The sequence below is a fragment of the Ruditapes philippinarum genome, unplaced genomic scaffold (assembly GCF_026571515.1).
Source record: "Ruditapes philippinarum isolate M1 unplaced genomic scaffold, ASM2657151v2 ctg2898_1_1_1_1, whole genome shotgun sequence".
Lineage (NCBI taxonomy): Eukaryota > Metazoa > Mollusca > Bivalvia > Venerida > Veneridae > Ruditapes > Ruditapes philippinarum.
The window spans coordinates 67,523-80,203 of NW_026857691.1; the positions used below are offsets into that span (position 1 = coordinate 67,523).

Below are 12,681 nucleotides of genomic sequence, written 5' to 3' on the forward strand. Positions count from 1 at the left end.
GTAATAAAAACGCTTTTCAAACCATTTTCAATATTTACACAAAAAAAACCCAAAAAACAACAGTTTAGCCAGTAACGCAGGAATGTGAAAACATCCACATAAAGATTATGCTGGAGTAACGACGGATCTTTGAAAATATATGGCCGAAACGATTTTAAGGTAAGTAAACAGAGCAATATGTTTTTAAGTAAATCGTATCAACAGAAAATGATAAGCACTTACGTCTGCTTAGATATAAATATTTCAAGGAAAGTGTTTAAGGTCTTTCGTTAAAATGACGGCCTGCATAAAAACTTCTTTGTATGACATGATTTAGGAGTTAGGATAATAAGGTTGTTATGATGGAATAAAAAAATAAACACATATTTCATATACTATTAATAATTTTATCAAACATAAATGTGTATTAAAACCCGTAATAAGACGAAGACGCACCTTCCTTAATAACTAGAATTTGGCGCTCGTAGAAAATTAATAGCATTATCATTTTATTGCAAACCGAACAATAAGGCAAACATACTAAATAATCATTCATGATAATGTTTACTCATATCAGAACTTAACTTGTCACCACGAAAGTTTTCTGCCATTAATTAAAGGCTGATATTTACTGAGATATGTTGGAGTATTCCTCCAACTTATGAAAATATGCAGTGGATGCAGCGGAAATGTATTCATCAAAGACTTCCTATTGGAACAAAATGAAGCGAGAACAACGATTGCACGTATTGGTATCATATCTGTCACAAGGATTTATTAATGGGGTCTACTTGATGCCTTAAAATGAAATTTAAAAGGTTCACAAACGACGACAAGGAAGTTTGGTTTTGATTTCACGTAGAGGGTTGCTGCTTCAACACCTTCTTGTGCTGATGTCTCTTTATCTCCGATATTTAACTTGCAACTCTGCATGTGAACCGAAATAACACTATCCGTATTTAACGGAATACTGTCAACAAATTTTTCAAAAGAATCTAAAGTCATGGTCGAATTCAGTAAACATATCCTTTCGATTTTTCCTTGGGATTCTGCATCCAATTCTACATGTCTGTCTCCAAAATCACAGTTATATAATGATAATCTCTTAAGTTTTTTGAGTGATGGAAGAATCAACAAAAGGGTATTGAACGTGTCATCTGATGAGATTCCTAATAGTGTCAATTCAAACAGTTCTGGTGCATTTCTGATATCGAGCAGTAATGCAGATGTTTTATGAGTAGCTGTACTACAGTCCTCAAATATCAAAGTGCCAAGACTTGTGCAATTTACTCTTGTTTCGTGTTGTCCATACTCGTACACATGATGTAGACGTAAAAAGTTGAGTTTCTCGTGACGCGACAAGTTGAGACTGCTTCCCGTACATTCTTTATGCTCGTAACATCTTATTTGAAAAAGCAATATTTGGATCAAATCTGATTTTTCCGATATGAATGCAAATAGATCCGTAAGTTCTTGGTGTTTAAGTGAAATATTGTACAGGTCTATAGAGGTTAAGTTAGGAAACAACAACTCGACCAAATTAAACATGCCGCGAGCATTTGAAATGGATATGCATGTTAAAGTTTCTATCGAAGAATTCATGCAACTCATATATTTTTCCATGTCTTTGTCAAAGGAACATTCATCATCTGGGAAATGTATTGATATCTTTTTAACATTCTTTATCTCAAGCAGATCGTCGTGATATTTTTCAGTTGCTATAGACTTCAGGATACCTTTGTTTGATTCAAAAAGTGACCGAAGATTATCAGAATATGTTTCTGGTAAGAAAAAGTCTTCAAGAGGCAAAAGTACACCTCTTCCGACAGTCCGCTGACTTTCCTCTTGACATTGTAAAGCAAGTGTTTGATACGATTGCAATAACCTTTCGGCATCCCTAACGTCGCTGAATTTAGGATCTGTTATTATGCTAAACGGTGGTAGCATAACAACAAATCCAAATTTGTAGTCTGCAAAAGACCTGTATGTACGGATTTGTGCATCTGAAAGTAACATATCTTTTATCTTTGCATCTAGCTTTAAAACAAGTTCTGGACACATACCTGACAGAAAGATAAACATATTTTCATACCTAAGAAACATCCTTAAAGTTTTACAAGTGGTAAATATTTTGTTTTCAACGAAAGCTACATCTTCCTGCATGGCAATGTAGAGTGCTGCAAAGAACTCCTGGTAGCTTTTATGAAGAAAGCTGAGCCTCAGTTTTCGTTTCAAGAGCGTTCCAACAACTTTATTCTTTGATAAGATACCTACAGACAGCAAATTATTCATTTCTGCTTCTGATATATCGTAAATTTTACCGCTGGCACTTTCAAAGATTAATTCTGATTCTCCGTCTTTATTCCCAAAAAGACCATGAAACGCTAAATTACCTATCTTGTAAAGAAGTGACTTGTGTATTAAAATATTTTGTAACGAGTTGAAGCACTTTGGAAGATTTCGATTGAAACCGTCTTGAGTCTGCGTCTCATTTAGATATGCACGGTTTGCGCATTGACCATCTTTGTTTTCGGAAACCCTTTTGAAAAGCATATCGATCGTTTCGCCGTATATCCAACATCTTGATTTGCCGAGTGTCAATTCATCGAACCAAACACAAATTAACTGCATCAATATGATTGGAACTTCACAGACTGTATCTAATTTGTTTAATGCAACTTCTTTTTTGAAAGCTTTTGGATCCCTTGAAACATCTAACTTCTTGTTTAAATGCTCGATAACCGAAATGGTTAGCTGGGCACGGGCTTGTTGATCCAGTCCAGTTAATACGATCTGTTGGTCAATTTCTTTTGTCTTTAACCGATTACCTTCTAGCTTCCACGGCCTAGTTGTAGTGATAAAAATGCAATTCTTGGACGGCAGACGATGTGGCAGCTTTTGATTATTTGGACATGTATCCTGCATTGTTGGGTGAGTCCATTCATCAAGTCCATCCAGAATAATTAAGCAAACTTCGTTTTCTAAGATTTGTGCAATTTCATCAGCATTCGCTAATGCTTGCAATTGTTGTTCAATCATCTGTTTCACGTGACATAATCTTGTTTCTCTAAGGGAAACGTAAAACAAAAAATTGAATTGTTTTAAAGCATCAATATCCTCTTTCAGAAAGTTGTGATTTTCTGTTTCACCTGATCTAGCATGGCACCATGCCAAAACCATTCGTTGACAGAATGCTGTTTTACCTATTCCGGCCTCTCCCGTGATATAAATATTTCTACAAAGTTGTCCACTTTTGGAAAAGATATCTTTATATGATTTAACAATTGCACCTTTGCAATTGACATTATGATGATCAACTTGCTTTAAAGATGGTTTAACAAAAAACTCTATCAGTTGAGTATCTTCTTCTTCTATCAAAGCAGAAATCGGTAATGTCGAAAACTCATCTTGATATACTTCAATAAGGCGTTTGGCAAAATCTGCAAGTAAAACAAAAGTTATTGTTGCACTAACATGGCTATTTTTATCAACAGTCGGATAATTCAGTACATGTACTATATATTGCCATTTGACCTATTTTTATACAAATTGAATGAATAATTCTGATAAAAAAGAACATTCAAAACAAAAATGATTTCGTTTTCATTCTAAAGGGAAATAATTTGTGCAAGCACCGTGTAGCGATGTATGTGCTAAATAGCAAAATGCCATTTACTGTTGTACAATTTGCACATCCTCAGTTTTGTCAGCTGAGTCACTATTTTGATTGCAATACAGGTAAAGTTCGTTTGTCAATGTAGAATCATTCTTAAGGGTAAAATTTAATACTTAATTAATAAAGTACCTTGTAACGATAGCAAATAGCAAAATGGCATCTTTAGTTGCTCGATTGCACTTTTTACATCGTCAAGTTTGTTAGACAAGTGCTCCATAGCCTGGCAAAACATTCTATTACCCATAACTGAAACGTTGTTTTCATTGAATTCATTGAACAACGATCCTACATCTTTTACATCGGAAGTTATTGTTAATGACCCGTCTTTCAACTGAAATAATATATATGGGATTCATATCATAAATCTTTGGTGTACATCTTTAGATTTTTAAATAGCTGTAAAATGGGGGCGTGTTCGATAAAAGGATTAGTGAAAAACTACTATATGCGTGGTAATTTTCGCGGCGTGGAATATTTGCGATTTTTTGCAAATTCATAAAACTTGCGAAGTATAAACCAGAAAAAAATCATCTTCCAAGGTCGTTCCGTAACCGACAGATATTAGAGACAATTTTCAATCTGGTGATAATTCTTTAGTTCTAACGAATCATTGAATAATTGTAGATACTACTTAAAAAGTAATTCGTGATTCTACACACAACATGTATTGAAACTTGTAACATTGTGATTTCACGATTTTTGACGCGCAAAAATATCAACTTTGATACCGCACATAAAATATAATTAATAACCAATGTTAATTCAAACTGCAAAGTATCCATTTGTTCATAACAGCATTTGTTAAAAAGTGTACCTTTGCTATATTTTGCAAGGCTGCTTTTGCTGATTCATTTGATGATAAATACTTTGGGTCTGTAAGTATCATTTCTAGAATACGTGAGTATTCTGTAAATTCATCGTCACATACTTCAAACGTCGCTGAATGCCGAAACTGTCTTGAAATACGTCTTGCCTGTAATATTGCAATATCTGATATTATTTTCTAATATATACTGCATATTATGTCGTAGCATTCTGAGGCTTTGTATTTTGCTACGAGCAATTTTCCTACACAACAAGTAACATCTAATACATGGCATCAGAAAGCTAATACAACATAATCATCTCTTTAGTGTATGCCTTTACGTTTTAAGACAGCAAGAGTTTCATTATACTTAACTTCCTTGAGTTAAATGCACAGGGGATTCTGTCATTTGTTTTCCTTTCCCACTATATATATAATATAACAAGGGATACAACTCAAAATTGCTCAATTCATGAAAAAGTAAATAGAACGAAGTATACAACAGATTTTTTTCATTTGATTGTTGGACATTGATGAAAGAATCGATAATTTCAAAAAAATGACTCACTTTGTTACATGGACAAGATACTCGTATTATTAAAAATAACCTTTCATGTTTCATTTTTACACACGTTCGTAACATTTTGGTTTGTAAAATTACACGTGTAAAACGACATCTTATGCAAACGTATGCTCATATAAGAAAGTTTAATCATGTAATCGGTTAAATATCAATCATCCACCACCATCAATGATGCAATCATTAACATCTGGTACAAATTATTCTAACAATTTTTGTTTGTTTTGATAATTTCTATCCTCGGCTTCCATTTTGAGGTTGCCCGTATGTTCCATGCGTAAATGCCAACTTCAGTTAGTGACTGTAAATTTCATTGGCTAATAAAAAATAATACTCCGGATAATAACGGCGTATACCCGCGACAAATTGCGGGGTTTTCATCAGCCAATAAAAATACTCGGAACATAAACACACCAGCAAAATGGACGACAACTTGACAGCCAATGTAAATATTGAAATGTTAGCTATTTCCTGCAATGTTACAGGTTTTAATGTAGTGTTTGTAGTAGAACTTGGGTAATGACTCGTTCATATATTAACTTCTACAATAACTTTGATGGAATAGAGGTTATTTTATACAGTTTACACGTGTGAACCTGTGCTGGAAGTGCGAGGCCGCGACTTGTATCCCTTGATTATATTATATATGAGCCGCGTCACGACAAAACCAACAGTCGGATCAGGATCCATGCTGTTCGCTATCACTTTATTTACTTGTTATAGGGTCTGTAAGCGAACAGCATGGATCCTGATCAGACTGCGCGGGCTGGTCTGGATCCATGCTGGTCGCATACACATTATGTTGGTTTTGTCGTGACGCGGCTCATATATAGATTTAATTACATAATGACAGATTTCCCTGTGGTTAAATGCAGAACTGAAAAAAAAAATGCTGTTAAGAAATAAAATTCATGAATGACGGATGAATAGTACTTTTTTGCAAAAGAGACCACGCCTTCATCAGTTTTGGTTCCCGTTTCCAAACACTATGTAATACACGGCTAACATGGGAACCAACGTGAAAAAAGGTCCGGCACTTCCATATTTACAGATTTTTCTATCCGTTGAAGCGTAATCGCACTTTAAGATTTGTGCGCGAAAAAATGTATAGATATATAATAAAACTTTATTATAGACATATTAATTTTCTTCCTTAAATTCGCGTAAATCATAAAGTATCTTATCTGATACAAACAGGTAGAAAAATTCGTATAAGTAAATGACAAATACGTTATCCCATATGGAAGAACCGGGGTATTTATCTTCGTTTGTTCCAACTTTGGCTGTACATTGCGTCGTGTTCCGAAGCGGAAACCGATACGACTGAGGGCGAAGCCTATGTTTCAAAGCTCTTGTCTCCATTCGTCATTGAAGACTTTTTTCTTGACAGCTATATTTCAATTTGTGACGGTTTAGTAATTAGAATCTCTTTTTTGTTTAAAAATATCAATTTTCCTACGTTGCCTGTAGCTAAATAAAAGGCTCGCAGCGTTAATACAACTGAGTGGGCGGGTTTTTTTATTCATTTAATATAAATCGAATAGAAACCGACAAAATTTGAAATGTTGCAGTCTTGGTTGTTAAGTTTCAATCAATTAGGAAAAGGAATTAATGCGAAAGTGAATGGGGCGTAAGAGATTTTGATATTGTAATAAAATATTTCGAACAGTCTCGAATTTTATGCTCGACTATACGAAGTATATGGAGAGCTGTCCTACTCGCCCCGGCGTCGGCGTCCGCGTCCAGATTTAAGATTAAAGTTTTGGTGCAGTAAAATATTTTACACTATAACTTTGTCATTTCTTAAGGTATCAACTTCAAACTTCAAATATATGTGTCTTATCATCAACCACATCTTATGTGACAAGGGTCATAACTCTAGGACCAATATTTTCAGATTTATCTCCCCTTTAACTTAGAATTTTCCTTAGAAATATTATTTTTTACTGTTCCTTCTTTATTTCTTAAAGGATCAAGTTCATACTTCAAATATATGTACATTATCATCATCGACATCTTATGTGACAAGGTTCATAACTCTAGCACCAATATTGCAAGAATTATCTCCACATAAACTTAGATTTTTTTACTAGAAAAATGTTATTTTTTACTATAACTTGTACAACTTAATACATAATTATACAAAATAGATTTTTCTTTCATAGTCTTGTCTTCCTTACTGCGTCCAGTATTTTGTTAGTCGAGCTTCGCTGTCCCCTGTGACAGCTCTTGTTGTATTTAAAGACACGTGGTGAATAATTAAATGTTATATATATATATCAATATATTTCATAAACAGACTTTGATTTTGAAAATCCTTATTATGAAAGGTGGGCAGACTTTCGAGCGGCAGACAAACAGGTGGATGATTTCGGACAATAAGCAGTCTCAGCATGTCCAGCAACGCAGGAATATGAAAATTAGGCAAGAATTGTGTAAATGTACGCCGAATTTGTTGCTTTGGCTTACGATCTATAAATGGGGTCCCTGATGTACACAGAATATGATTATTAATATTTGTTTAATGGCTTACAATTATCTCAATTTTGCAAGAGTGATTTCTAGCAACTAATATGCATGTCTAAATGGAAATACTGCTCTGGCTTGAGACATTCTATGCTTTTTCCTATGACTAACTTACGGTGACATGTGTGTGTGTGTTTATTTATCTCCTGCGCACTAGATACTATGTCATGGCCATGAGATAATTAAGTGGGGGGAACGAGATACTATGTCGTGGCCACGAGATAATTAAGTCGTGGGAACGAGATACTATGTCGTTGCCACGAGATACTATGTCGTGGCCACGAGTTACTGAGTCGTGGCCATGAGTTACTTAGTTGTGGCCACGAGTTACTTAGTCGTTGCCACGAGTTACTAAGTTGCGAGCACGAGATAGTTTAGTCGTGGGAACGAGATACTATGTCGTGGCCACGAGTAACTAATAGATGTGCGCACGAGATAAATAACCAATCAGATTACACTATTTATATAAATTTTCATTATTAACTAAACGTGTGCTAAAATACAAGGATGCCCGCACTTCAACTGCCTGTAAAAATGCCATTTATACAAGTTATTGATTTGTCAGGGATTTTACATTTAACGTCATTGTGACCCTGATTTTTGACCCAATGGGCTAAAAATTATTTAGAGTCATCTACTGATCAGGTGCAATGATTTATCTAGGTTATATAAATCATGGCTTATTCCTACTAAATCATTCATCAGGCAAGTATCTTACATGAAGTGTCATGTTTACCTTGACCCTTGATCTCAAACATCCTTATAGGCTATCTGCTGTCCATAGGCAATGTCCCTACCAAATAAAATAAGCCAGGGCTAATTCCTTCCTTCTCAAGTTATCGTATAAACAAGGTTAACAGGCCGTTGTACGTTCAAACTGACAAATTCAATTATAGAACTGTACCCACAAAGGGCTATAGAATAGTAAAAAAATTGTCTGTTTTATGGGCCTAAGAAGGTGACTTTCTAATATGACATGTAATTAAGACATGTATCGAGTTTAAAGTGATAAATTCAGTGTTTTCAAAGATGCATGTAAATCTTTAAACAGATTTTTTCTAAGTTTAAAAAAATCATAGTGTAATCGGATTGGTTAATTATCTCGTGCGCATGACTTAGTTATCTCGTTCCCACGACTTAGTAACTCGTGGCCACGACTTAGTAACTCATGACCACGACTAAGTAACTCGTGGCCACGACATAGTCTCTCGTTCCCACGACTTAACTATCTCGTGGCCAGGACTTAGTAACTCGTGGCCACAACTTAGTAACTCGTGACCACGACATAGTATCTCGTGGCCACGACATAGTATCTCGTTCCCACGACCTAACTATCTTATGACCACGACTTAGTAACTCGTAGCCACGATATAGTATCTCGTTCCCACGACTTAACTATCTCGTACCTACGACTTAGTAACTCGTGGCCACGACAAAATAACTCGTTGCCACGAGATAGTATCTCGTGCGCACGAGATGAATTAAAAAACACACATGTCACCTTTGTGCCACCGTACTAACTGATTGATAAAAATAATAATGTTTCATGTTCACCAGGAACTGTTCTTTAATTAAAATCCCTTTTAATGAAGCAAGAATAAAAGTAATAAAATTTATATATAAATGTACTTCACATAATCTTATAGTTTAAAAAAGTATATGTAAAAATATTTTTTGTCGGAATTTTAAAGTTGTCCAACTTTTACATATAAAGTTAAATAAAATATTTACACTATTTGAGCAAGGGACACCATAATTAGTGGATAATATAAGCTTGTATTACAGATTAACACAGTTATCTTATTAATATGAAAGAACTGGCGATCTTGATTTTTTTAATTCCAATACAATACCAATAAATGCCTGAAATTAATATAATAATAAAATAGAGAAACGAAATCGCTGACTCCTTTGATTTTTGTGCATACACAAAAAGGCAATGAATTTGTAAAGTGTATAAAGCTAGATATCTTATGAAAAAAAGATTGTTTGTATTTTAAAAAAGAATACTTCCAAAATGCTTGTACGAAATAAAAATGGCAATAAACAATAAATTGACTTAAAGCGAGTGGCGCATGCACAAAGTCATTGCTAAACGGATAAAACCCTACTTAAAATAGCCAAATAATATTTTGTTACGTGACATTACTCTTTTTGATAAATAATAGACATTTTGTGTTACAACCTTTTCAGGAATCAACCATATAATAATGGAACCAATAAAATTTTACTGTTGATAAATTTTATAAAAATATTTAATAAGATATAGATTTTTACCCTTTAATATCTATCGTTTTGATTCTAGCACCGCAACTTAATTATCAATAAGACCGCGTGTGAAACAGTTTTTATTTTGTTTTTTGGTGCCATTCAAGGTGTCCACTTTTCATTATTTTGTTTAACAACTTAAAACATTTATATAGAGAATTGAGTTTAAACCGGTCAATATTGCTTTTTTGAATGAACATAATCAAGATACCTTTTCAAATGCATTGCCTTTCTGTGTCAAGTCCTCCTTCAATATGTTTTGGAATCCTTTGTAATTTATTATTACGCTTATGATTCCATTGAAATCAGTTTCCATAAATGAATGTTTATCCTTATACCCTTCCATCGGCATAAAACACTTAGCGATTTGCCAAGAATCGTCGTGCCATTTCCTCGCATCTGTATTTTTCCAAGACGGATTATGGTACATGTGTACCTGAGAAATTTCATTTCTAAATTGTTTGCAAAATCTATTTTGGTCACATGGTTTTATCTTTTCGCAGAGGAGGATGTGCAGTTTTTTAATTTCCTCTAAAACAATTTCACGAAGTCCCTCTTTTGTGTACAGTAATGCCAAACCAGTTTTAATCCAATTATGGAATTTTATATCATCCAGTTTAGATCTGTAATCAGACATTTTATACAAAAATATTTATATTTCAAATTATGTCATTAACGTCCATTTCATTATTTTATCTGAAAAAGACTCAAAAATAGTTATTATTCAACAGTTTACTGTCGCTTTATTTTCATATACAAAATGTATATTGAAGTTTTCTTCTCGTCCCCTGTGAGCGGAAATGACATTAAAGCAAGCGGGGTTCGTCTACACGTTGAATTATCCTACACTGCACATAATTAACTTGCAATATGAAATAAACATTATTTTATCAGATATAAAACCAACAAAATTTAAAGATATCATATCAGGGTAAATCTTTGTCACATAAAGATTTTTTTATAAAGGTTTCATTCACAAGATTTGCAATAGAATGGGAATGTTTTATTAATATTGCCAGTTAATTTTGTGCAGTAAAATAATAGCTTTTGCACCACATACACGGTTACAGACCATAATGTTGTGTTATCTTTTATATCAGCGTATCCTCACCTACTCCTGACATGAAAGGGTTATTTTGATGTGTTGTTTTTGTAGTATATATATGTAGTACATCATTTTAAGGAATTGTATTCAACAAAATATTCATTCATATAGTCAAGCAAAAAATAAAGTACTTATCGTAAACACAAATATTTGATGTTACAAACTCAAAGCAATTAGTTTGATCGATATTTAACATTAAAGAATTTTGTTAATTTCCTTGTAGACTCTGACTTTTTACGTAAAGTATGGATTGAATATGCATTCTATGGACTCGTTATCATAGGAAAAACTGACCTGAATTTATTGATCATTGAGCTGACAAGCCCGGGTAAGATCATGACAAGTATGTTCTCTGTTTGGAGTGGTTAATTCTCAAGGTTGTAACTTGTAAAATTATAAAGAAAAGATTATCTGTTCTATAAACATTTACAAATATTTTATTTAAAAGAACGTAGCAACTTGGCCACCTCTTACAGAGCATGACCGTAAACTTGGCCACGTGACTGATTTTCACATACTATTATTGTAAGTGTGTAAATAATAAAAGTAAGACCATCCTAACATATAAATTTAACTTAATTATAGAAGGAATGATGTAGAATTAATCTCATGTTGAAATATTTTACTAGATTTGCTTAAATACTCGTATACTCTTTAAGGACCATGAATACCTTCTAATTATAGGATGGACATTGTCTACTTCATGATATGATAAAAATGTAAACGATTACTAGAAACAATATACCCTTAAACTTTCAAGTATAAGATATTTTCTTTCTGTCTTTCTATGGTACAGCAACTTCGAGTTTTAAAAAAATATATGTACCTTTTAACAGAACTACGGTGTTTATGATACATATTTTGTCATTGGGAAAATCAGATAAGATTGTTAAAAAACAGTTTAGATTGCCGAGTACTTAGTAGTAAGTGAGAAGATAAATAATGATAGTTTCTTGAATCAGTACCTGGTACTTGCATATGATACTCGATCTTTTCATTCTGTCTACATAAAATAACCAATATCGTTACGGCTCTGCAATATAAGATATAGAACAATAATTTCCATGTGAGTTTTTCACTTTGCTATAATTAAAGATATATATTCAAAGTAATCTTTTGATTTTGAAGAAAATATAAAGAACAAGTTAAGTGACTGATATTTTCAATTGTGTACGGATATGCATTATTGGTATTGGTACATCAGTACATACTGCACATTTACTTTGCAAGTGGCGACATGGCCGATTAGTTAACGCGTCGGACTAGTAATCTAATGATCGCTAGCCGCATGGGTTCAAACTCCGTCAGGGGCAAGTCGTTGTTTCCTTGAGCAAGAAACTTTACACTCATTGCGCAGTAATGGTTGGTTCCAGGAAAGGATTCGAAAGTGTATCTATAAGTTTATAGCTTCCTACACAATCGAACTAAAATAAATTCTGTATAAACCAAGTACTGTACTGGTACTGTCACTGAATTACTCGCAAAAAAAATTGGCTGCTACTTGTACTGGTATTGAATTACTGTTTCAAAATGTGGTACTGGTACTTCATTAATTAGGGACAACTTTGGTTTTCATATAAGATAGAAAGTGTAACTTTTTATATTCAGATATAGTATCCAATTTTTTTTATACTTTTATATTAGGAAAACTATGTTTAGACAGTCTGTATGCAAAATATAGTGGTAAGTACTGGTACTTAATTACTTCCAACATAAAAGTGCTGGTACAATACTGGTATTTG

The 12,681-nt window shown here is 33.5% G+C and overlaps 1 protein-coding gene across 1 annotated transcript; it reads right to left on the minus strand.

The window, feature by feature from the left end:
- Positions 1–365: 365 nt before the first annotated feature.
- Positions 366–10,683, minus strand: LOC132750604 (uncharacterized). Its single transcript, XM_060740614.1, has 4 exons — positions 10,046–10,683; positions 4,470–4,628; positions 3,785–3,986; positions 366–3,419 (listed from the first exon to the last, which is right to left on the minus strand). Exons 1-4 carry the CDS (start codon positions 10,469–10,471, stop codon positions 757–759), a joined length of 3,450 nt encoding a protein of 1,149 aa, XP_060596597.1. The 5' UTR covers positions 10,472–10,683; the 3' UTR covers positions 366–756.
- Between the last annotated feature and the right edge of the window lie 1,998 nt (positions 10,684–12,681).

What these genes read in the sequence shown, in the direction of transcription:
- LOC132750604 (XM_060740614.1), bottom strand. Translation starts at nt 10,471, where the DNA reads ATGTCTGATTACAGATCTAAACTGGATGATATAAAATTCCATAATTGG. An exon ending in CCTTGCAAAATATAGCAAAG is followed by an intron (nt 3,987 to 4,469) that starts GTACACTTTTTA and finishes ATATTATTTCAG; the next exon opens with TTGAAAGACGGGTCATTAAC. An exon ending in CTATTTGCTATCGTTACAAG is followed by an intron (nt 3,420 to 3,784) that starts GTACTTTATTAA and finishes TTTTACTTGCAG; the next exon opens with ATTTTGCCAAACGCCTTATT.